The 25,109-nt window shown below is 40.7% G+C and overlaps 1 protein-coding gene across 5 annotated transcripts in view; it reads left to right on the top strand.

Annotated features, from left to right (window-relative positions):
• The window catches only part of SPECC1L (sperm antigen with calponin homology and coiled-coil domains 1 like), a 128,865-nt gene that overhangs the window by 4,283 nt on the left and 99,473 nt on the right, over nucleotides 1–25,109 (top strand). For 4 of the 5 annotated variants that reach the window (XM_074321714.1, XM_074321716.1, XM_074321715.1 and 1 more), the window contains exon 2: nucleotides 22,228–22,417. In XM_074321714.1, the coding sequence (XP_074177815.1) occupies nucleotides 22,265–22,417 (153 nt within the window). In that variant the 5' untranslated portion in view covers nucleotides 22,228–22,264. Of the gene's footprint in view, nucleotides 1–1,198; nucleotides 1,551–22,227; nucleotides 22,418–25,109 lie in introns of all 5 variants that reach the window. The other variant, XM_074321713.1, reaches the window with a different exon arrangement.

Below are 25,109 nucleotides of genomic sequence, written 5' to 3'. Positions count from 1 at the left end.
TTTCAAAAGAACTGAGCTTACATTAAAAAAGAAAAAAGAAAAGAAAAAGACCCTGGTTAAGCTTAAGAAAGAGGCATGCAAAGAAACTGGCAGCAGTGTTTTGTCAAAAAATACCTGTTACAAATTAAAGTCCCTTTTTCCTCTCTCCCTTCTCATGTTTTTGGGAAGAAATCACAACTTAGCCATTTTCCAGTGGCACCTCGTCCAGCAGGAATTCTCAAGGCAGTCTGTTGGGGCTGCTTTTTTCCAGAACGGTGACAGGTGGACACTTTCTTCCAAAAGATGCCAATTTCTCCCACCTAGGAGAGTCCTGAGTCCCACTCCCTTCTTGTCCTGGAAGCTTCTCTCCTTGTCATGTTTTGGCTCTCCCTCACCAGACCCAAGAGTTCTTGAGCAGGAGCTATTGAGTTTTCTTCTTGCATGCTTTTTTTTTTTTTTTTTTAAACCTTTGGTGGATTTGGTCCTGTCTTAAATCTTCTGTCCCATGTTCTTGTTCTTCTCCCTTTCTGGCAGCCTGCATTTTCTTGCAAACTCCATTGAATCATTACAGTTGCTCAGGTTTGCTTTCTGTGCTCTGTTAAATTACCTGCTGGATTTTTCTACCCTAGTTCTCTCATTTTTATTCTTCATGCTCACTTCATTGCACACTTATTTAGTGTCGCCCAGTCCCCCTACTCAAGGCTTCTAGCCTTGGATTTGCTTATGTGTGTTTGGTCTGTTTTTGATTTTTGTTATCTCCTTGCCTCAACACTTGTCTCCCTCGCCCCCCCCCCCCATCCTCCATGACCAGGATCATCAACATTTCACACTGTTCTCCATCATTCATGAATTTATTGGAATACCTGAGTGCATGAGTGCACGTACATGAATACATCATTCATAGATTCATGGATTCGTGTATTCATTAATGTATGCATTTGCAAATGCGTATGTTTTAACTTTACTGAGATGTAATTCATATACCATAAAGTTCACCTGCAGAAAGTTCACCTGTTTTTATTATATTCAGAGTTGTGCATTAATCATCACTCTTTAATTCCAGAACATTTTTTATCACCTCAGAAAGAAACCTTGTACCCATTAATAGTTACTCCACTTCCCCCAGCCTGTGTTAATCACTAATCTACTTTCGGTCTCTATGGATTTGCCTATTTGCCTATTCTGCATATTTCTTTCTTTCTTTTTTTTTTTTAAACAGGACTTCATTGGGGAACAGTGTGTACTTCCAGGACTTTTTCCAAGTCAAGTTGTTGTCCTTTCAATCCTAGTTTTGGAGGGCGCAGCTCAGCTCCAGGTCCAGTTGCCGTTGTTAGTTGCAAGGGGCACAGCCCACCATCCCTTGCGGGAGTCGAGGAGTTGAACCAGCAACCTTGTGGTTGAGAGCCCACTGGCCCATGTGGGAATCGAACCGGCAGCCTTCAGCGTTAGGAGCACGGAGCTCCAACCGCCTGAGCCACCGGGCCGGCCCTGGATATTTCATATAAGTGGAATCATACAATTTGTGGCCTTTCCATTTAGCATGTTTTCAAGGTTTATCTATGGTGTAGCATGTAAGTACATCATTCCTTTTATGGCCAAATAATAGTCCATACTTTTGAAAAAATCTATTTATCAATTGGTGGACATTTGGGTTTTTTCCACTTTTGGCTATTACGAACGATGCTGCTGTGAACTTTCCTGTACAAGTTTCGGTGTGGACATGTGTTTTCAGTTCTCTTAGTTATATACCTTGGAGTGGAATCATTGGGTCATGTGGTAGCTACTGTGTTTCCCCGAAAATAAGACTGGGTCTTATATTAATTTTAGCTCCAAAAGATGCATTAGGGATTTTCAGGGGATATCATCCTGAAAAATCATGCTAGGGCTTATTTTCCGATTAGGTCTTATTTTCGGGGAAACACATTAAGTTAAACTTTTTGAAGAGCCCACCAAACTGTTTTCCCAAGCTGCATCATTTTACGTTCCTACCAGCAGTGTATGAGGGTTCTGAGTTCTCCACTTCCTCTCTACTGTGTGGGCTTTTGGGGTATACTTTTCAAAAAAATAAGGTCATATTTTTGACATTTCCATTTCTTGTTTTCTTAATACTTCTGGAAATTCCATTAACAGCTGTTATCACGCTAACTCATTGTGATTAATACTTCATAGTACTGTTCCATAGTATAAATGTACCATTCGTTTCTTCAGTTCAGCAGATGTTTATTAAGTGGCTGTTATGTGTCAGGGACTGTTCTAGACTCTGGGGCAACAGCATTGAGCAAAACAAACAAAATCCCCTGCACTCTTAGAGTTTACTTTCTTGTGGGGGAGGGGTGGGAAGTCAGGAAACAAACAAGTACTATAGCATAGGGTTTTACCTGTATAGTTTGAGTTTGTGGCAGCTTTGAGTAGTGTATATGAAGTACCTACCGAAAGAAGTTACTGTAGCAGTGTTAGTATTAACCGCCTTGCAGGCAAAAGTGGAAACATTTTCATAAAGGAAAAAAACAACTGTTTAATGTGGATGTGGAATGTTTCTGTGAGATAAACTGATGAGCCTGAAAGATAAGTGTATCTGTCCTTGGTAACAAAGTTTGCGCATTTGTAAGTTGGATCCACATCCTCTTACTTTGGTGATAAGGAATAGACACCCTTCACCAAAAGCCAGGTGAGGTATGTATGTTGGAAATGTCTGATGGATGCAGCTGAGAGTACTTTTGGGGGACATGGCAAAATTTCCAGGCCCGTTCAAGAGTCTTGTTTTCTTCCTGAACTTTTATGTATTTATTATATTGCCCTATGAATTATTGAGGTTGTACCCTGCAGTAAAACCTTCTTTAAATTATTCATGTTGATGTTTAGGGAAAATAATCTGGCTTGCGTAGAGTGGTTAGGCCTGGAGGAAAAAACCATGCCCTCCCCTCGAAGGTCAGATTATATTGATATGCAGCCTAGTTGGGCCTGCGCTAACTTATCCCTCTCTGTTGGCCTTCGAAGTAAAATAAGCAGTTAAAATAAATATTTCTGTTCTAATTTTTTTTAAAAAAATACTGACTTTGAAATGAAGTTAGAAATGCACACTTTAGACACCAATTTACTCATTTTCCTGTTAACCACCCAGTGGCTTGCTCAGCCGGACCCTCCACTCTGGGTCAAAGGTCGATCGTGATGGAATGCAGATCATTTATTAATCAGAATTTCACTGTAATGAATAAAATGTTATTTTGCAAAATAGTTTTTTTGACATTTTAGTTACTAACAGGCCTTGTTTCTAAATAAAAAAATGTAACCTGCAAGTTTATGTTAAAGTAGTGTTTCTGAAGGCTTAGTGTAGAATATAAATGTCAACCAGGATACCATCTAGCTGCGCTGGGATTCTTTCTTACCTCCTCCTGCCTTTGCTTCTGACTCCCTGCCCCGCCACATGCTTTTAGGTGGGTTGGGTTCCAAAACTTTATTTATAAAACTAATTTAATTCACAAGGTTTATGAAGTTTCTGTTAATAGTCCTGTGGAGTCTAATGAGCACCTATGGCAGCATAGTCGAAGAAGCCTACGTTTCCTTTCATTAAATGTGGTCCTCTCACAACTCATCTTGAGGTAGTTCACACAACTATTATTTTCCTTAATTTTGTAAGTGAGGAAACAAGGTTAAGACGACAGAGCTAACCAACGGCCAAGCTTGGATCTGAGCCCGGGTTTCAGACTAAAAGTCCTGTGTTCTTTTCACTATAACATGCTGCTTTTCCGCTAAAATGCATTTGTCCTATGATTAAAGGAACTACAGTGCTACTTAGTATAGAAAATGTAGGTACAACATTGTTTCCTTTGTAATTGAAGTGTTTGAAGAGCTTTTACATGGGAAGGGATGGATCTATTTTGTGTTGCTTTGGGAGATACCCAGGTAAATGGTAGTTACGTTAAACTGCCATTTGTTTCCATACGTGAAAAACTGCCCAAGAATTGAAGGGGCAGCCCTTTCAAGTTACCAGCTAGTAGTAACAAAGGCTGTGGGGGTGTGTCCTAGGGTGAAGGGGGGATTAAACTTGATGCCTGCTCTTCTTATGGAAGTCCACTCCCCCCCTTTTTTTACTCTCTTCTTTGCCTCCTCCCTCTACCTCCTGTCTTGACTGAGAGGTTGGATGGGCCTCTCTCTTTCCTAATTTCGTGCCTCTTGTCCCTTAAGCCACTCAGAAGCAAATTTTTAATATGGGGCGGTCTTGATAATATTTAATGATAATTTTTTTGACATTCAATACTATTTTATATTAGTAATGAAAATTTTGTTTTGTGGGTTAATTTTTTTCACATTTGGAATGTGGGCTTATTCCTTTCATATTATTTTAAATAAAGTGACAATAAAGTACAAATTTGGAATTCATAATTTTTTCCAATACTATTTCAATGGAGATATTTTTGAAAAAACAAAATAAAAATTGAAGAGTGTGTACTGTGATGGTAGGCTAAAGCGAGGATTTGCTAAAGAAGTAAGAGTCTCTGCTGGAAGGCTAGCGCAGTATTTACTGTCTCGCCCAAGGCTTATTATCCTCTGAGATAACCATCCAAGGTTATTATCCTATTTTTTTGTAGTTTCATGTGATTGTGCAAAAATATAGAAAACTACATCGGTGTTGCATTTTGCCTGGCCAGAGGAGCTGTATATTGCAAATGCGGGGAGACGGTGGTCAGCAGTGGCAAGTTTTGCATTGATACCAGAGACTGCCTTCTGAAAAAGAACGTTTTGAGAAAAATTGTCAGAGTCCAGAGTTGAGATGTTTGTTCAGTGATCAGGTCTGTGCTATGCTGTGTCAGAAGTGAGGTTGGAGATTTGGGATGAGGGGGGAGCTGAACTGAACAAGAGATAAGAGAAACAGACAAGTGAAAAAGTAAGCTAGAATTCTCCCCACATAAGTGCAATATGATGCTTTTTAAAATGATTGAAGTTATACCACTCTTGTTTGGAGCCACCATTAAAGATGAAAATTGTATCTGAGTATCTATCTAGCTAACTAAAGTCAGTGCAAGAACTTCACATTTCAGCTTTAGTCTGAACAGCTTATGATGCAGCTGCCCTCCCAGCCCCACTAGAATCTGGTGAGTGAGGTGAAGGACATAACCATTAGGTAGCTCATTGAATGTAGGGGCCCCTCTGATTATTAGCTGCCTTGGAGTCTGTCTGTTGATAACTTTCATTCACTAGTCCTATATCTGTCTCCTGGATCTTCTTAAGTTTGACACAGCTACTTTTACTTGCTGAGTTTGAAAGTCTCTCTTTGAGTTGCTTCTAGAGCCCTTTGGACTAGAGATAGGCTAGTTATTAGATTCCTTCCTTCTGGTGTTGTTCTAGAACTGCACACAGTACCCCACAGGCCCTCTGAGGAGTACAGATTCCTGTTTTCCTGGATCCGGTGTAAATCAAATGAGGATGGTGTTGATACCCTGGTAGTAAGCTTACAGTCAGCCGGAACTCCCGCACTGCTTCCCAGAAGGAAATCTTCCAGAGGCTTTCTTTCAGTTTTCCTTTTACTGGGAACACGTGGAAAATAAGATCAAATCCTGACCTTTGGCAGTACCTGTACTCTTGCAAAATCTGGTTCCTTTTAGTTGCCGCTTTAAATTGGAGATGATTCTTATCAAAAAATAAATAAGGAGGCAAGGTGATGGGTATGTAAATTAAGTAGATGGTGGGAATTTTTTACAGTGTATATGTATATCAGTCACCACGATGTACACTTTAAAGATCATAGAACTTTGTCAGTTATACCTCAGTACAGGTGAAAGAAAAATCAGAGATGAAAACATCTGCATAAGATCAGGGTTTCCTATCTGGGACTTGAGTTGCAGAGATACAGTCCAGATTTCTTATTTCTTATTTGTTTCCAAAGGGCATGCAAAGATGGTAGTGATCCCTGGGTTTTAGGACCAGCACGTTTGTCACCTTATTTAGTGTGCCAACTCAGGGAAGTCAGGACACCCGTTGACCTGAGGTGTTCCAGCTTGAACTCTGCTGTGTCTCCTTTGTAGGCCTCTCTCCCATCGAAGGGGACTGCCCCCTTGCCAGTGTCTCCATTAACCATGCTTTGTGAGAGCCTCTAAATTGTCGGAGTGAAAGATATTCTTCTCATTTCCTTCTGCCCCTCTTCAGCTGTTTCTTCCTAATTTCTTTTTGGAATTATGCTGTCTTGAGTTGGTATCTGGAGAGGCATTCTTCTAACTTGCATTTGTACTGGTTACATATGTCAATGGTGACATTGCTGCAGGGGTACTGACATGTACATTGCTTGCTTCTGCAATCTTCATGCCCTACATCATGTGCTCTCTCCATCCCGGCTGCCAGCCTGCCAGCCTGCTTTGAAAGATTGGAAGTGAGTAGGTGGTGATCAGCCACCCTTGTCCACACAGGGACAGCGTCTCTAAGGCTCAGCCTCTATCGTAACGTTCAGCTTACCGGCTTCCACATAAGCTGCTGATAATGGTTAGGATTTGGAAAGGGGGGAAAGGGGAATTGGGTTTTTAGGAGTTGGTGAGACTTGAACAAAGGAGAGGCAGTAGTGAGCATTCCTGAGGTGAAGGATTTAGTCTCTTGAGGGAGGGGAAGGCAGGCATATCATTGAGTAGCGGTTGACAGAGTTTTTCTGTAAAGGGACAGATAGTAGATATTTTAGACTTTGCAGGTGGTGTGATCTCTGTTGCAACTACTCGCGTCTGTCATTGTAGCACAGAAGTAGCCACAGAAATATGTAAATAAATGAGCGTAACTGTTTCAATTAAAGTTTCTTTGTGGACTTTGAAATTTGAATTTTGTATGTACGTTTTTGATGTTATGAAATATACTTTTGATTTTTTTCCCCCAACCATTTAAAAATGCAAAAACTATTCTTAGTTTGTGGACTGTACAAAAACAAGTGATGGGCCACGTTTGGCTTGTGGACTGTCGTTTGCTGACCCCTGGCTTAGAGAAACAGGAAGCCGAGAGGACTGGTTAGAGGACTGGGAAACCAGGCCAGGGCTCAGACTTAAGGTGGTGTCAAGAAGGAAACCATTTTTGTGATATAGTTACATTTTAAAGGAAGGATATTTTGTGTTTGTGTATGCGTGAAAGCATATCAGTCTCTCTTAAAAAACAAAAAAACTTCCTCACTATGGAAAATTTCAAACATACAAAATAGAGAAAATAATACAATGGGACACAGTGGTGATGTAGTCATCATCCAACTTCAACTATTGTTACTAATTCTAGGCCCTTTGCATTTCTATATGAATTGTAGAGTCAACTTGTCACTTTCTACAAAAACCTGCTGGAATTTTGATTTGAATTGTGTTAAATCTATATATAAATTTGGGGGTAGTGACTTCCTAACAATACTGAGTCTTCCAACTCATGAACATGTTATATCTCTCAATTTATTTAGATCTTTAGTTTATCTCAGCATTATTTTGTAGTTTTCAGTATACAGATCTTTCACCTTTTTTGGGTCACATTTACCCATGAGAATTTCATATATTTTGATATAGTAAATACTACTTTAAAAAATTTCCAATTGTTCATTGCTAATATGTAGAAATATATTATTTTAGTTGGTTTTTTGTATACTGATCTTATATTTTGAGATCTTGCTATACTTTAGTAGTTCTAATAGTTTTTTGTTTTTTAGATTCCATTTGACATTTCATCAGTGTGTCTGCAAATAAGGAGTTATTTCTTCCTTCCCAATCTGAATGCCTATTGTTCCTTTGTCTTGCCTTATTGCGCTAAGAACCTCTAGTACAATAATGAATAGAAGTGGTGAGGGCGAATTTCCTTGTCTTATTCCTGATCTTAGGGGGAAAGCATTAAGCCTCATGACATGAAGTGTGATATTAACTGCAGGTGTTTTATAGGTACCTTTTATCACATTGAGGAGGTTCCCTTCTACTCCTGTTTTAATTGGAGGTTGTGTTTTTAAAATCGGGAATGAATGTCAGCTTTTGTCTCGTGCTTTTTCTGTATCTGTTGAGATGATTGTGTTCATGTGGTGAGTAACATTTTTTTTTGTTGTTTTTTTTTTTTTTAATTTAACCAACCTTGCATTTGTGAGATAAACCCTACTTGGTCATGATGTGTTATTTATTTATTTTTCAGATTGTTGTATTCAGTTTGCTAAAAGTTTGCTTAGAATTTTTACATTATTTTCATGAGACATATTGGTCTGTATTTTTTTTTTTTTGGTAGTGCTTTCCATTGTTTTCATCTTTTTCCCTCTTACATCCTCATCTCACCACTACTAAGTGAGTAGAAGTTCTCCACTCAGTTATAGGATATCTTATAAAAGGCTGCGAATGGTTTAACAGGTGTTGTCTAGAAAGAATTTACTAGGATTTACTTCTGACATTCATGTCCTTTCCAGCGGTGATTTGGGCTAGTCGCATTACAGCTTTGATTTCGTCCGTTTTTCTAGTTTGGTTTCATTCTCCATCTAATTATTGGAGGGTGTCTTTAAGGCACGGGCCCTGTCTTGCTTCATACATGTACACGGCATTTGCATCCTAAGTGCGGCCTGTGGGAGAAGTGCACACGCTGCCCTGTGAGGGGGCATTGCTACGGGCTAGAAGAGTCACAGTCTTAAGTGCGGGGGCCTCATGAGTGGGGGAGATGCCCTGTGAATGTGGGTATTGGGAGCTGTGGCTCCTCTGAGCTGGACTTCCAGGGGACTTGAGCTGTACTTGTCCTTTGAGATTGGCTTTGAAGGAGGAGGGAGTTTTCAATGAATGGACATTGTAGTTGGGAGAATAATATGCCAGTCGGAAGGGGCATATTATTATATTATATAAGACCGGGTCTCATATGAATTTCTGCTCCGAAAGACGCATTAGAGCTGATAGTCCGGCTGGGCCTTATTTTCGGGGAAACACGGCAGTTGTCCAGCTGCACTTCTTCCTGACACAGAAAGAGGCCAAGCGGGGCTGGCAGAGGAGGTGGGGACAGAGGAGAGAAGGCTGTAAGCTGAAGCCAGCCCTTCCTTCAGTTGCCAAGACACATCTCCATCATTTTTTAAATGTCTCTGAAGACAGTACCCTAAAAGCTCTCTGTAGTCTCACTGTACAGGCCGCCCCTTGAGATAAAAAAAAAAAAAAAGACAACCCAGAGAGTTACTGAGCTGTGGTGCGGCGTGGGATTTGGAGTTGGACCTCTGCAGACCCCTGCTCTCGCCTTTGCCTGCCAGCTGTGGAAGGCTTTGGGTCTCCTTTTTACTGTGGGCCTGATGCGCATACGCCCCTCCTCAGGTGGCAGATTGAATGGAATGATGGGTGTGAAACCCCAGCACAGCGTTTGGCAGATAGCAGGCCCTCAGCTTTTCGTTTCCTTCTTTCTCTATTGCCGTGAGGTTTCAGAGGGACTGGAGAATGGTGGGTTTTGACCATCTTTTGGGGTTGTTAATGTGTGCCAGGCAGCTAGGGGACTGCAGAAGGGCTCAGGTAAGTAGTGAGCCCCCTGTGGCTTCTTACATTTCATTCTGGAAGATCAGAGAGCCCTTCTTTGAGCTAGCTGTCTTTCTTGGGAAATGTGGATGGAAATCTAAGGGAGTAACAGACTCTGCAGTATAGACTCTGCCTTCTCTTTCAGGCAATTCTGTTGAATGAGTTGGTTTTCTGAACTCAACAGAATGTTCGTGCAGTTGAGGCCTAATTTATGCTATGGTACAAAAGATGAACACTGCTACTTCTTCCCCCCAGGCTTAAACCAACCCCCTTTGTACCCAAGTTTCTGTCTTGGCACTGTTGATGTTTTGGGTTGTATAGTCTTTGTTGTGGGGGGCTGTCTTGAGTATTCTAGGATGTTTAGCAGCATCCCTGGCCTCTACCCACCAGATGACAGTAGCACCACCCCCACCATCCCCCCAGTTGGGACGACCAAAAATGTCTACAGACAGTGCCAAATGTCCCCTAGGGGGCAGAATTGCCCACTGTTAAGACCATTACTTTACTCTCAGTAGACACAAGGAGAAAGTACTCCTTAGTATTTTGAAATTTTCTTTTCACCTAACCAGTGAAATGTTGAAAAACATTTCGTTTTTATTAAACTGAATTCAAATTCTTACCTATTTTAATTTGTTTGGGTTAGAAAGACTTCCTTTGTGCCATTGGCAAAACAATTCTCAAATCTTAAACTTTAAGCTTATTTTTAAAAGATTTTAAAAATTATTACACTTCAATGATTATTGACACACTAAAGAACATATTTCATTTGTATTTCGGATCAGTTTATTAGAAGTGTGCAAATATATCAAATTGATGTTTTAAATTAAAAATATAGCCGACAGTTAATTTTATGAATACAGTATTGTGCAAGTTTATAACTGCCTGCCAAAAATCTGAGCATAAAGCTATGGTTTGAAAGGATCCTGAATAAACGTTTCTTTTTAAAAAATATTCAGAAACCTTGACTGAGGAGGTTGTGGCCAAAGGAGACTCAAAATTTCTTGCATTCTGGGATTTTGAACTTTGGGAACCAATTTGTTTTGAACTAAATCTGGAAAAATCATTTGTGTACTGTAGCCAGAAATTCTTTTAGGCTGTCTTTTTCCAGCCTTGTCACTTGTCTGGAATGTTAAGTATTGTCAATAGTTTAATTGCCTTTCAGCAGCTGTATTACAAAGAGACATCTCCAGAAATGGATCTGAAGAGATCTTGGTATAAGATTAGATTTTTTGTTTTATTCTTTGGAAAGCAGTAAGAAGGAGAAGATTTATGGTTCTAAGTTTGAAAAATCCAGGGAACTTCTAGTTGTTTGTAAATATGTCATTGTGTTAAATCTTGTTGAGTAATAGATGAAAACTGTAAATTAGTACGAGTGGGCTTTTCTGTGGCCAAAACAAGTGGGAATGGAGTTGTGCTTCTGAATTTTTGTTGCTGGTAATTCTTCCTTCTAGCATCCTGCGTGTCAGTAGTTGTGGTTTAGTAGACAGAGCGCAGGTTGGGGCGGGCTGCTGAGCTCTCTAACTTCAGTTTCTTCCTGCTTCCCGGCTACGTGGGGCGATTATGAGAACTGAATGTGGTAATGCTGGGGCCTTGTCCCCCTGGCCAGCTGGCCACCTCCAACTGCTCGCTTTGGTATTTAAACAGCGGTAGCAACATCAGCAAAATGTCTCAATCTCCTCGTTACTCCCTGACTCCTTCACAAAACCAAATTTTTGAAAAGTTCTTTATCCTTCATCTCCTGCTCAGCCTTCCATCCTGTTCCAGTGCAGCCTGACTTCACCCCTGTGCCCCCATTTGGAACAGTGTTGGCCCCGCCCACCATCGCCCCCTTAGTTGCTCACATTAGCAGGTGGGCTCGGGTGAACAGCCAGCCTTTCTCCCGTTGTTTCACTTCCAGACCCCCTTCACAGAATGTGGCTAAGCAGGAAGGAGGTGGCTTGGAGGGGAAAGGGGTGGAAATCATAGAGGAACTGCCTTTTCCTCCTTCTGTGACCATGAAGGTGTTTAAGGGGAGTGCACACACAGCGTAAAGAGAGGACACGGGTGAAGTGCCTTCCTTCCAGGGGCTGGAGGTAGAAGTGGAGGACAGGGACATCTAAATGCCATCTTTCCTCATTAAGTCATAGTTTGCATTATTGATTTTTGGAAACTATCATATTAAATGTGTATTCGTTGATAGTTCCACTCTAATTTTTCATGTCTGTTTTTATGCATGAAATAAATCTCTTAAAAATGAGAAAATTTTGTGTTATGATAAAAACTAAGCATTTAAAATTGTCAGTAAGCACCTTAGTAAGAATTGAAGTACCGTGTTTCCCCAAAAATAAGACCTAACTGGAAAGTAAGCCCTGGCATGATTTTTCAGGATGACATCCCCTGAACATAAGCCCTAATGTGTCTTTTGGAGCAAAAATTAATATAAGACCCGGTCTTATTTTCAGGGAAACATGGTATGTTGAGCAGTAATGGATTTTTGTATGTGGGTTCAGACTAGCTGAGAAGCACACACCTTAAGGCATCTCACCTCGGCTTCTCCTTCCTGTCTCTGTTTTGTGTACCTTGAATACACACCCACTTGCATATATGCAGTTTCTTTGAAATGACAAGGCTCAGGCTTTTCCTCTGAGTAAGCCTGGACTTTTTCAAAGGAATCCCACTCCAAGTCTGTCTTTAAAATGTATACTTTTCTGATTGTGTGTTATAATTCACAATAAGAAAGATTAAAAACATGTATATGTTGGGGCGGCCGGATGGCTCAGTTGGTTAGAGCGTGAGCTCTGAACAACAGGGTTGCTGGTTCGATTCCCACATGGGCCAGTGAGCTGCGCCCTCCACAACTAGACTGAAGGACAACGACTTGGAGCTGATGGGCCCTGGAGAAACACACTGTTCCCCAATATTCCCCAATTAAAAAAAAACAAACGCAAAAATCATGTATATGTTGAGGAATTCAGTATAGGGTCAGGCTATTGCATTATGATTTATTTAATTAAAGCATTTCTTATTCAATCTTTTCAACATTTTCTTTGGTTTTTGTAGTACACATGCTTTTATCAGATCATTTAGCAACATTTACGTCCTGACTCCAGTGCAGCTAATTTGCTAACTTTCAATTTCCCCCTGACTGTGTGATTCCTTCTGGGTGTTTTAAATCTATTCTTAGTTTACAATTTTAACATGATCCCAACATTTTAAATATGGAGTTAGTGAAATAAGAGAGAAAAACGTATTTAGATTGCTTAGTTCAAAACACTTTTGGGATTTTTAGTGAGATACTGATAAACATAAAATCGTAACTAATAAGCACTTTCCTTGTTTCAAAAAGTTTTTATTCCTCGTTCTAAGGATACAAATTGTAAAATAGAATTTTTGAATTTCTGAAAGAAAGATCCTAGTCCATTCTCCTCGCCTTATAAACAAGGCTCAGAGTTAGCGTGACTTGTTCAAGGTCATGCGGCTGTGTCAGGCCTGTGGCCACAATCCAGGTCTCTTGGTTATTGCTCTCGTGGACTCCCTACCATGTGTCAGTATTTCCTGATATATAATTTTCAGTGGGAAAATACCAGAAGCAAATGGTGTTTGTTGACATCTGTCACCATAATGTGTAATTTAATGTAAGTAGTAAGTAAAAACAATCTTTAGTCATTTCTTATAAAGGGTTTCTCTTACAAAGTGTCTTTTGAGTTGGTGCTTTTATTTTAATAATACATTAGTCATACTTGGGGCATGCAGTGTGTTCTATAAATTATGATACTTTAATTTATCCTGTCTTTGCTGTGGGCTGCCACCCTGCTAAGTACGTCAGGTTCATTATTTTATTTAATCCTCTCCACATTCTTTTCAGGTAGGTAGTATTATTATCAGCCCATTTTACACACGAGGAAGGTGAGATTTCAGAAAGGTTAAATAGCTTGCCTGGGGATACCGATTTGATCAGGCTTGGTGGGGCAATCTCCCAGAGTCTGGTTTTTAAAAATAAGCACAATGGATTTTAAAATATCAATTACATAACAATTATATTTAAATAGTTTTAAGTAGCAATACATTTTATATAATGGAAAAAAATGGTTCTCATTGGAGGTGAATAAGAGTTTCAAAGGAAAAAGTAGGGACGGCAACCAAGATCTTCATGTGACTACAGGAGGAAGGGACTGGGGACCGCTCCTGTCGTGCCACCAAGGGTTCCTGCTTCACACTGCAGGGATGAAGGTGCTTCTCCGAGAGGACGGGCTTCAGAGCTCTCGTGGTTTCCAGCACACTCTGTGTTCTCCACTCAGGGTGGATCCTTGATGCAATATGACAGTTAAGATAAATTCCTAAGGTCCTTTTGGCATTATTTCTGAAACTCAATTGGTATGGTTTTCATGGGTATGGTTAAGGAGGGTGGAGTTTCTGAATCACTGAAATAAATTGCCATCCCTAATTTTGGATTGTTGTACCATTTTTCTGACCTTTGAGCCCTGTTGAAAAACTTCTGGAACGAGTACGTATGTCAGGATTTTTGTTCTTTTTGTTTGTCTAACTGTTGTTTTGTACAAGAATTCCATAAGATAGGTTTTATCAGCTTCTCTTTGTAGGAGAGGAAACAGTTGCAAAGATATGAGCTGATGGAGTGATTTGAGTGATTTTGCCCAGGGTCACACAGCTTGTATGGCAAAGCTGGAGCTTGAACCCAGGTCTCCTGACTTTAAGTACAGTGATCCGCTGCTGGGTCTGAGAGCAGAGGGAGGTTCTGGTGGTACAAAGCCACAAAGCCTCATTGCTTTGTCGCATATACGCGGTCTCGCCATCAGTTACATAAATTACATTAAATTAGAAGGCTTTGCAAGAAGAAGGTACTTTCAAGATTCCTCAGGATCCAACCTCCTTTATTGTAGATGAGGGTCCTGAATGGACAAGGGACTTAGATAGAAGACAGTGCTTGTTAGAGGGGTAACTAATGGGTTTCAAGTCAAAATCAGAATTTATAACTATCCCAAAGGCTGGGGCCTGGAGCTGAATTTGACCAAATGAAAATTTTAACATGTAGGTGTAATTTTTTCCAGAATATAAATAACGTAACTATGAAAAGGAAAAAAGTGGGGTTGTTTACTGTATAATTTCTTCAACATTTCTAGGCATTTGAAAATTTTCATAATAAAATGTTAGGGGAAAAAAGAAAAGCAATTTAGCAGCAGTTTGTGTGAAAAAGACTTGCAAGTATTAGGTAACTGTAGACTCAGTGTGAGCCTCTGGTAGCGCCTAGAAAAGCAAGGTTCTTGCTGAGATGATGTTAAGAGAAGCTGAGCGTCTGGACGGAGAGAGGGTGGTGGTGCTGAAGTCCGCGCTTGCCGGCCCACATCTGTCTACTCTCTGCGCTCAGTTCTGAGGGGCCCGCACCCCATGATGCTGACGGGCACACATGGTGTGGAATCCAGAGGGGTGGCTGGGGATTTGTGGGACCCACATGGGAGAAGAGCAGGCTAGGGAAGCGCCGTAGTGGTATTCAGCGCTCGGAGAGCTGTGGGGTGAAGAGTGGTACTTTTCCTTTGAATGTAGAACTTCGATTCAGGTCAGAGGAAAGGAGTTCCAGAGAAGGAGATGCCATTTTGGTTCCCTCAGACCTGAACCCCCTGTTCTGTGCCCCTTTAGTGCATCCTCAGCAGCACCATGTTCATCTTGAGGAACTATGGATCTGACGATTTAGGGCTGCACTGGCTTTAATTTGGTTTGCTGTCCTGTGTCACAGGGGCCAGAGCATGACCATCCCGCCAATACCCTTCCCCACGAGTCGTCATTTTGACATTTCTGTGTTCTAACCAGACCTGTCCACAGAGTTCCGCAGGTGAGCCCATGCTTTCCTACACCTCTGTGACGGGTGCCTCCCACTCGGTGTCCCAGACGCAGAACTGGGGACTAGAGCTTTCTGCTCCCGTTGGCACCTCTACACATACACAGTTGACCCTTGCACAACATGGGTTTGAACTATGCAGCTCCACTTATACGTGGACTTTTCCCGTTATTATTTAAATTAATAATGCTCAGTGCAAGGCCATGTTGTTCAGGGTGAGCTGTGTTTTCAGTCTGCGGTTGGGAATCTGTAATTCAGATTTTCTGTTTCGCCAGGTCTTGGCACCCCAACCCTTGTGTTGTTCAGTGGTCAACCATACTTATCTTGCTCTTTCAGTAGCATTTATAAGGGAGGGCGACCTACTCACTATTCATGTATGTAGCTTATTTCTTCCACTAGAATGTGAGCTCCTTGAAAATAGATATTTTTTTCTTAATCATCTTCGTATGTCCGTGTGTTTGTTTATGCCGTGTCTGACTAGCTTCCCAGAGAATTGCCATTTGGTTTGCCATGGCACAAAACAGTGTTCGGTGAATGTTGAGTAAATAATGATTTGCTTCATAACCTTATAGTAATCATTATCCTCCAACAGAGGATGCTTGTAACTAGATTTTTTTGTCGTTGTTGTTGCATGTGGGATTTCCTATAAATGGCCTCCATGATATTTTCCATTTTTAGATGTCTGTGGTTTGATTTTTAAATAGTATTTTATTTACCATATGTGGGAGGTAAGAGATGGCCCTTTGTTTTCCTCAGTAGGCTTTAATTATAAGATTATTTCGTAGATGTAAAGGCAACTCCGCTTCCTGTGTAGCTGTGGATGTGTAATTAACTATAGGCAGGGCTCCTGGACATGGAGGTAAATGCTGTCCTGAGGGTCCCAAGTACTGGAACACCCTGGTAAGAGTTCTGGCCACCAGACTGCAGCCTTCTAAAAGCAGGGCTATTCCTGTAAATGAGAGCAGTGCTGTCTCTTTGCTCATGCCTAACGAATAATTATTTAAAATAAAAAAGTAGCTAGTATCTATAAATTAATATGATTGTAGCTAAGAATTTTACTTTTACAGGTGTAACTGAGTAGACTGATTTAGACCTGGTGATAAATTTTCTGCTCTAAAAAAGATTTTGTATTAAGTATCATGGTAATTAGTACTTTCAAAATGAAAAAATTTTGGTCAAGAATACCAGCACTGACCTATATAGGACAAGTAGATAAGTCTAGACGGGGCAAATTGAGCAGTACAGTTTCAGTATTGATACATTTTGTTCACATCTCATGAAATCCTCATTGAGATCTCAGTCGCTCCTTCCGGAGAAAGCTCTGTGTCCCTACGGCTGCGCTGGGGGCCGGATGAAGTGGTGGGCAGGGCGTGGAGTTGGGATTCACACTCCCGTCATGGCAGAGTGGTTGACGCAGGGAGAGGTACCACTGCTCCGAGCCTCAGTCCCTTCATCTGTCAGTGCCCACATGGGCTCTTGTGGGGATTCAGAGAACGTGCTGGGGCGTGGTGCCAGCCCCATGGGACAGGCTCCAGTTCCTCAGCGCCTTTCCCTAGTTTGGGAGCAGTGCATCTATTTTGATGTTTTTAAGAAATATTAATTGAGAAATACATGTGACGTACTTCATTAATGGATTATGATAGTTTGAGATTATCCTTAGCGTATGTAGAGAGATAGGATTGCACTGTTTTTGTGAGGAGAGCTACTTTTATTTCTCCTAAACCTTGACTTCTTTGGGCCAGAGGTGGCGGTGGGTGCTGACATAGCACCCGCTAGCAGGGTTGGGAAAGGGGTAGTAGTAACTTCCGGCACACGCCTTTTTTCAGCTTTTGGACACTCGAGGTGCTGTGAACTGTGCTTGTCCTTTCCTTCCACTCTGTAATCTCTCCCATGCCCAGGGGACTCTAGCGGGGGTCTGGACCAGTGAAATCTCCTTGGTAACCAGGTCTGGGGGGGCAGGATCTACTGGGGAATTGTATCTGTTTTTGAGGATCCTTGCCCTTAATAGGGGTCATTTTAGAAAACTGTGAAAGCTTTTTTGGTTGTCTCAATGGTTGGTGGGTACTATCGGTATTTAATAGGGCGGGCCCATGGAATTCTAGACTCAATGAAGTGACAGTTCTGCAAAGCGAAAACTTTTCCTGTGGTCTGTACAGCTGTGGAATATCTTGCTGAATAATTTATGTGGATAGAAAAAAACTATTTGTGACTGAGCCTAAAATCTAATTCCATTTTACACAAAGAAAGCATTTTTCAAAACATATTTTTTGGTGTATATGGACTTTTCCAGGAATGCAATTACTGTGCACATTGAGGAGAAATTGGAATTTTGTTCTCAGTTTTACCAAGTGTATTTGTCAAGGCTCTCCAGAGAGAAATAGAACGAATTACACACACATACACGTACAGAGAGAGAGAGAGAGAGAGAGAGAGACCTTAGAGGTACTGGGTTCAGGTCCAGACAACCACAATAAAGCGAGTATCACAATAAAGTGAGTGGTGATCTGTTTGCTGGTGGAGGCCTTGCTTTCAATTTGTGAAAAACGCAACATCTGTGAAGTCCAATAAAGCCAAGCACGTTAAAACAAGGTATGTCTGTACACACGCATGTGTGTGCACATGGTACACACACACACACACACACACACACACACACACATATTTAAAGAGATTTATTATAAGGACTTGACCCACATGAGTTTGGAGGCTGAGAAGTCCCAGATCTGTAGTTGGCAAGTGGAGACCCAGGAGAGCCGTTGCTGTACGTTCCAGTCCAAGTCTGAAGGCCTGAGAAGCAGACGAGCTGATGATTAAGTTCCAGCCTGAAAGTTGGCAACTCAGGACCCAAGAAGAGCTGATTTTTCCCTTGGAGTCCAAAGACAGGAGAAGACCAATGTCCCAACTCACGTAGCCAGTTGGGGAATTCATTTTACTCAGCCTATTCTGTTCTGCTCAGGTCTTCAATTAATTTGTGGAGGCCCATCTACTTTAGGGAGAGCAATCTGCTTTACTCAGTCAATAAATTCAAATGTTAATCTTATTCAGAAATACCATCACACCCAAAATAATGTTTGACCAAATGTCTGGGCACCGTGTGGCTCAGTCAAGTTGATATATAAAATTAACCATCATACCAAGAGTGGTTCACCTACTTAGAAAATCATCTTATTGATAGCGTGTATGGTAGATAGCGTGGTATGAGTTGCCAGTACCGTGTGCCAGGTCAGATTCAGTTACTTAGCTTAGAGGTGTGGATTTTTTACTGTTTTATTCCTAGTATTGCCTTGCTTGAACATTTACGTATTAATTCATATGTATTTTATAAATTACTTTTTTTATATTATAGTTGCAACATTATATAGATATTTTTAGAAATAATTTGTATAATAAGTAGGTTATCCTTTTTCATGAAGATGGTGTGGAAAGCAAATAAGGAAGCCCCTGGGGTGGCCAGATGGCTCAGTTGGTTAGAATGCGAGCTCTGAACAATAGGGTTGCTGGTTCAATTCCCGCATGGGATGGTGGGTTGCGCCCCCTGCAACTAAAGATTGAAAACAGCAACTGGACTTGGAGCTGAGCTGCGCCCTCCACAACTAGATTGAAGGACAACGACTTGGAGCTGATGGGCCCTGGAGAAACTGTTCCCCAATATTCCCCAATAAAATTAACAAAAAAACACCTCAAGCTGCCAGTCTCCTGGACCAATCTGCATCCCAGCATCTTTAAAATTTTTGGCTTATCTCCTCTCAGATCTCTGCCAAACCATAGTCCTTCTTTTTGTCTGTCTGATTGGGTATTGTACAGTGTTGGATCTATAGGGTATTGTACAGTGTTGGACTTTTCAGAAGTCCTTTTTTGGTAGTGGTCATCAAGTTTATTTTTAACAGTTTTATTGGGATATAATTCATATGTCATACACTGCACCCAAAGAGTAAAATTTAATGGTTTTTCATATATTCACAGGGTTATACAACCATCATCCCAATCTAATTTTAGAATGTTTCATCTCAAAAAGAAACTCGTATCCATTCACAGTCTGTATCCATGTCCTTTCCTCTAGCCATTGGCAACTTCTAATCTACAATTATTTATTTATTTTAATTTTTCAACTATAGTTGACATTCAATATTTGTTTCAGATATACAGCATAATAGACATTTATATGACTTAATGACGTGATTCCAACTCTAGTCCCCACCTGATACCATATATATTTATTACAATATTGTTGACTATATTGCCTATGCTGTACTTTACACCCCTGTCTAATCTGCTTTCTATCTTTATGATTTGCCTGTCCTGGACAATTATAAATGGAATCATACAATATGTGGTCCTTTGTGTCTGTTTTTTTAATATCTGATAAATGTTTTCAAGGTTCTTATATGTTGTACCAGGTATTGGTACTTCATTCCTTTTTTTTTTTAATGCCAAAATAATATTCTGTTAGATGGATGTACCACCTTTTGCTTATCCATTCATCAATTGATGGACATTTGGAATTGAAACAAAAAATTGTTTTTTATGCAGAAAGCATGAGAACTGTATGATTATATGTATGCACAAAGTAATAAAAATGTGCTCATAAGTAAATAATAAATGCTAACAAAGAAATCTGTTATAGTTTAATTGGGAGAATATTTTGAGGTTGTTTGGGTTTCCATTTTTTGGCTATTATGAATAATGCTTCTATGGACATAGGTTTTTTGTGTACAAATGTTTTCATTTCTCTTGCATTTACATATAGGAGTGGAATTGCTGGATGATACGGTAACTCCTTATTTCTCCATTTGAGGAACTGCCCGATCATTTTTTCTAAAGTGTCCGCACTGTTTTACATTCCTACCAGCGGCGTGTGAGGGTTCCTATTACTCCATATCCTTTCCAACATTGTGTCTGTGGTTTTTATTATAGTCATCCGAGCGGATGGGAAGTGGTCCTTCATTAGGTTTTAACTCTGGGACAGAGACAGCAGCAGAAAAAGGACAATCTGTTACATTGTCCAGTATGTAGAGACCATGTAACTTTACATAGATTAAAATTCAAGTGTAACATTCAGTTCCCCAGTCACACTAGCACATTGGAAGTGCTCAGTAGCTACAAGGCTAGTGGCAACTGTATTGGCCAGAGCAGATTTATAGAGAACTTTTTCTTTATTGCAATAAGTTCTGTCAGTGCTGGTGTAGAAAAAGTTTGACAGCAGCTGGAGGAGTTAGGCAGAGAATGGTAGAGGTCTGAGTGGTGTGAAAACGAGCGCAGGTGTGGGAAATGAGAAGAGGAGAAAAACTTTGGGGGAGCCGTGTACGAGATACGAAACTCAGAAAAGGAAATAAGTAAAAAGGGAAAGCGATGGAGAGGGTCTTAGGAATTAGATTTTTTTACACAGTACCTTGAGTTAGTGGTAGATTCAGACTAATTCCTTCATTTTGTAGGTGACAAAATCATGGAATTTCTGATTGGCAGGGAGCAGTACATTGTACCTGTCGTGGGAATCTACCTTGGCCATTTTCAGTGCCTTCTGGGAAAGTGGAGGGAATAGACGGTAGAGCTGAACTAGAGGGAGCGCTGACAGTGGGATAGGAAGGTAGAAGGCGAAAGGGTTAAGAGTGGATAGGTAATTTGATGGTTACCGTGTACAGCATTTTCTATATGGAATACTCTCGAAGTTGGGGGTGGCTAGAGAAGAGTGTCTGGAGTTGTGCTATGTTTCATTTGATGTTAATACCAGTGTTCTTTTGCTCCAGGGCCTTACGCTCTGAGGCTGGAGCAGAGCCCCCTTTGCTTGGTTTCACCGTTCCTGCCACCAAACCAGTTGGGACAGTTTTTATTATGTTAAGGCAAGATAAATCTGGAGTGTTTGAGCAAAGTCTAGGTAAATTATTCATTAAGGGTATTGGAATGAGCCTCTTCTTTTCAAAAAGAAGTTTATTTTTATTAGTGTATGTAGGAATCTTCATAAAAATAGACCAAACCACTTTTTGGTTTCCGTATAGTTTCTCAGAGTTATCATACCTAAACCTCCTTGCATCCAAGATAGGCTTTTATTTTGTTAGTTGCATTTCTCTACCCAAAACAGTCCATGGTGTCTTTCCAAACATGATATTACTGTAGAGACTGCTTGTCTAGCTCAGTCAATAAAGGTGTATTCAAGGGGTCATCTGGCTGTAGCTTTGTGTACTGCCAGTGTTATTCCAAGTCCTCGTAACTGTGAAGTCAAGTACAGTAAGTCTTCACTTAACAGAGTTAATAGGTTCTTGGAACCGTGGAGAAAGGATGTATAACAAAACCAGTTTTACCGTACGCTAATTGATATAAACAAGAGTTAAGTTTCTATTAATGTTATAGTGTAATGATATTTGAGGACCTGCTGTACTATGTACCATTTAGGTGTAAGATTGGTCATATTCCTTACAGGTGTATAGAATTCCTCTATTTTCTGAACCAAAAATTTAGGCTAATGGTCTGATAAAGATTTTTGATGCTACCTCTTGAAAAAAAAGATACGCTGGATCCCGAATGTTGGAGTTTTGGGGGATATTCTGCTGGCTTCTGTGGGGATATTACCACAAATATTTGTCATTAGGACTATGCTGGATAATTTGGAAAGTATAATCATCCCTAGATACCTACAAAATGGCTAATTCTCAAGTGCAAGCTTCATTAAATGCTAAAGATAATGTACCCTGTTACATTTAGCCAGTTCTGTTAGTGACTTAAGATACTCTTTTTACTGACTAAACTAGAATGAATAAAATAATTTCAGATTAATAACATTCAAGAAGGAAGCCTTGAAAATACGGTGCATTAACAAGTCTGAGCATTTTTTCATCTTTTAGTTTCTGTAGTGACATCTAGCTTTCAAACATTTTTATTTATCCCATGGTGCAATTATTCAAAAACAAATTTCTAAAGAGCCTTCTTCCAGTTTTGTTCTCAGTGTAGTACCATTTCTCCCCACAGATTTGCTTGTAAATGCATCACGAAGCGGCGGCCCAGAATGAAGAAAGCAAGCAGGAGTGTCGGCTCAGCGCCTAAAGTGTCTGGGGTAAGCAAACCGCCGATTGTGGAAAAAACGAAACCCGACGCCACTTCTTCAGCAGCTGCAGGAGGCAAACTTGTAAAACCTGGAACAGCAGCATCTTTGTCAAAGGTATTCATGTGGCAATATTTGAATATGCAATAGATTTTTAGGAGGCGGGAATCTTAATATGATGTGTGATTTATTAAATAAGCATTATTTAGGGTTCGCCCTCCTCTGGTGCTGGGAACACACAGCCTTTGAAGAGAGTTCACAGTCTGATGGACTCACTCTTTATGAATGAAACCAAATAGTAGGCTTATTTGTGGAACAAATCATTGAGCACCTGCCTCATTCAAGGCTTGGTGGTGGTGTGAGCTGGAGGTGGATCCTTCAAGGAGTTTGTGGAGTAATGGATGGAGGTGCATCACACAAACGAGTAACTGGAATAACTGTAAGTAGAATAACTAAAACACGTGTGAAAAAGTTAGATGCCCTGGGAGAGCAGGAAAGCAGTATAAGCAGTTTCGAGGTTTATGTTAGGTCTTAAAGGAGGCCCGGCAATAACATTCCTGAAACCACAGGTAGGGGTTTTTATTCCCACCCTACCCCCTAACACACCATAAACTTTTTCTGACAACCGATCCAGTATTAATTCAAGTTAAAATTAGATGGTACTAATTTAATACAAGTGTAACTAGTTTTATTTACACTCCTTTATGGGCTGGCTTTGTTCTTGTTAGTACAGTGACTCATTAGATCATGGGCTTTGGGAACAAACAGACCAGGGCTCATGGGGCTGTGGTCAGGATGAAATGAGGGGCCTGGCACACAGCAAGTGCTTAGTAAATGACAGGTAGGAGCATTTTTATTGGTTAGCTCTAGAAACTTCTCCAGCCCAGGACTCGCTCCTGCAAGTAACAGTCTGTGTCTGTGTTGGTTTGTACCATCCAAGGGACCATATCGCTCCAGCCTATTTTTGTGCTGGTCAAGTTTTAGGTGTCATTGCACGGATTCACACAGCCTGAGTCCAGAATTCATTTATTTGTGCTTTGCTGTTTGTTTTAGAGATGTGGTGTTTTGAGTAGAAACTTGGACTCTAGGAGAAAAACCTAGAGATTGTTTCTGCTAAGTCTAAGAGGGAAAAAGCAAGCACTCTATGAAACATGATCCATTCAAAAGCCTTTTTGTCCAAGCAGGGCTTTGATAGATCCCTTGGCTTAATTATTTTAAGAAGCACCTCACAGGAACAGCTGGTGATGGACTTCCTGATTTGTGTTGAAAGATCTAGCAGGAAATGCTGGTTTTTCTATTCCAGAGTTGTTGAAACTGAACTCGGACTTACCCCAGGGGCTTGGAGATACCCCCAGATTTTCTCCGTGCTATCACCCTGATGAGCTGCAGGTGTCATCCTGATGCCTGAGGGATGGTACCAGGAGTAGATCTTCGCCCTAGTTTCATGAGTCTGAATCAACACCATGAATTATTTCCTTGGTGGCAGTGCTGCCACTCTTTTGTGTAAGATAGCTAGCATTTTCTGACCTAACTGGTTACTCAGTTTCTGGGGCTGTCTTTGGCGTGGAGTGCCGTGTGACCTGTTATTTATGTGACTGGAAGAACAGGTTGAAACATTGGCCTTGGGTTTGCACTACTGCCTTCCTTCTGTTGCTCCTTATCAGTGGCAGGCAGTGTCTTTGAAGGTTTACAGTGCACTGAGCAGGCATGTCAGATCTTCTGAGGCTTGGATTCGGAGTTGCTAGTAGTTTGGTCTTGAACAGTGAGTACTTTTTCATTGTAAAGCAGATCTGTGTGCCACCATATGCCAGCTGTGTGTAGCTGTGACTCTGCTGCGTTGGCTGGTTTATGTAAGGGGGGTGTGTGTGTGTGTGTGTGTGTGTGTTTGTGTGTAGTGGGTAGGGCCGTAGAAGAGGTGAAGCTATTTGGGAACACTTTACCTGGACTGGATCAATTGCTTTTACTTAAGAGAGGAGAAAAAAGTCTTGAGTAGAAATTGAAGTAAGAAGACACAGAAGGAAAGAAGAAAACAGTGAAAATGAACAGAAGAATTGAAAAAATTAAAAAGTCTTAGAGACCCCACAAACTTAAGTGTTATTTTATTTTTCTAAGTTTTCCTATTTCACTGTGCTTCTGTAGCATATAGACACCTCCCCACAGTTTGAACTGCTCTATCTGTGAAGAAGCATTGGTGATTAACCAGAGGGATGAAGTGTTTGACTTTTAATGATTTAGGTACCACGCACACATACTCACCCTCTCACATATGTACCTGTCATTGCACAGTGTTCTCATGGCATTTTTCTTAGAGGGACAGGGTACTGGGATGTCCCTTACTTTCTCTCTCTCATTTCAGTACTTTTGAGGCCAGATCTAGTTGAGAGGTATGGGAAAGGCCCCTTGATCCAGAGCACATCACTGCTGGTTGGAGCTTTTGCAAATATAAAATGAAGCACTACTGCTGTTCACAGTGAGTTTGGGGAAATTGTTCCCACTCCTGTCAGTAACTGTGACATCTGGCTTGGGGCCTTTGTATGCTTCCTTCCGCTTTGTCACAGACAGGAGAAAAGATGATTTTCCATGCAGAGATGGTTTCCTACGTGCCTACAATTTTCAGGTTTCACGCACTGCTCGTGTTCATCCTGGTACAAGTAATACACTTTTTCATTATACTGAAAATAGTTCTAAAAATTGATAGATAGGAATTAATAAGCTTCATTTATTTCAGTTACAGTCTATCTCTTGACGATTATTTGTGATCATACTTTTTAGTGTAAAAGTGAGTGAGCAGTATGATTGAGTAATCCAT

The sequence above is a fragment of the Rhinolophus sinicus genome, linkage group LG16, assembly GCF_036562045.2.
Source record: "Rhinolophus sinicus isolate RSC01 linkage group LG16, ASM3656204v1, whole genome shotgun sequence".
NCBI classification, from domain to species: Eukaryota; Metazoa; Chordata; class Mammalia; order Chiroptera; family Rhinolophidae; genus Rhinolophus; species Rhinolophus sinicus.
The sequence above is the reverse complement of the archived record's forward strand: the minus strand, read 5'-3'. Positions and strand labels throughout refer to the sequence as shown.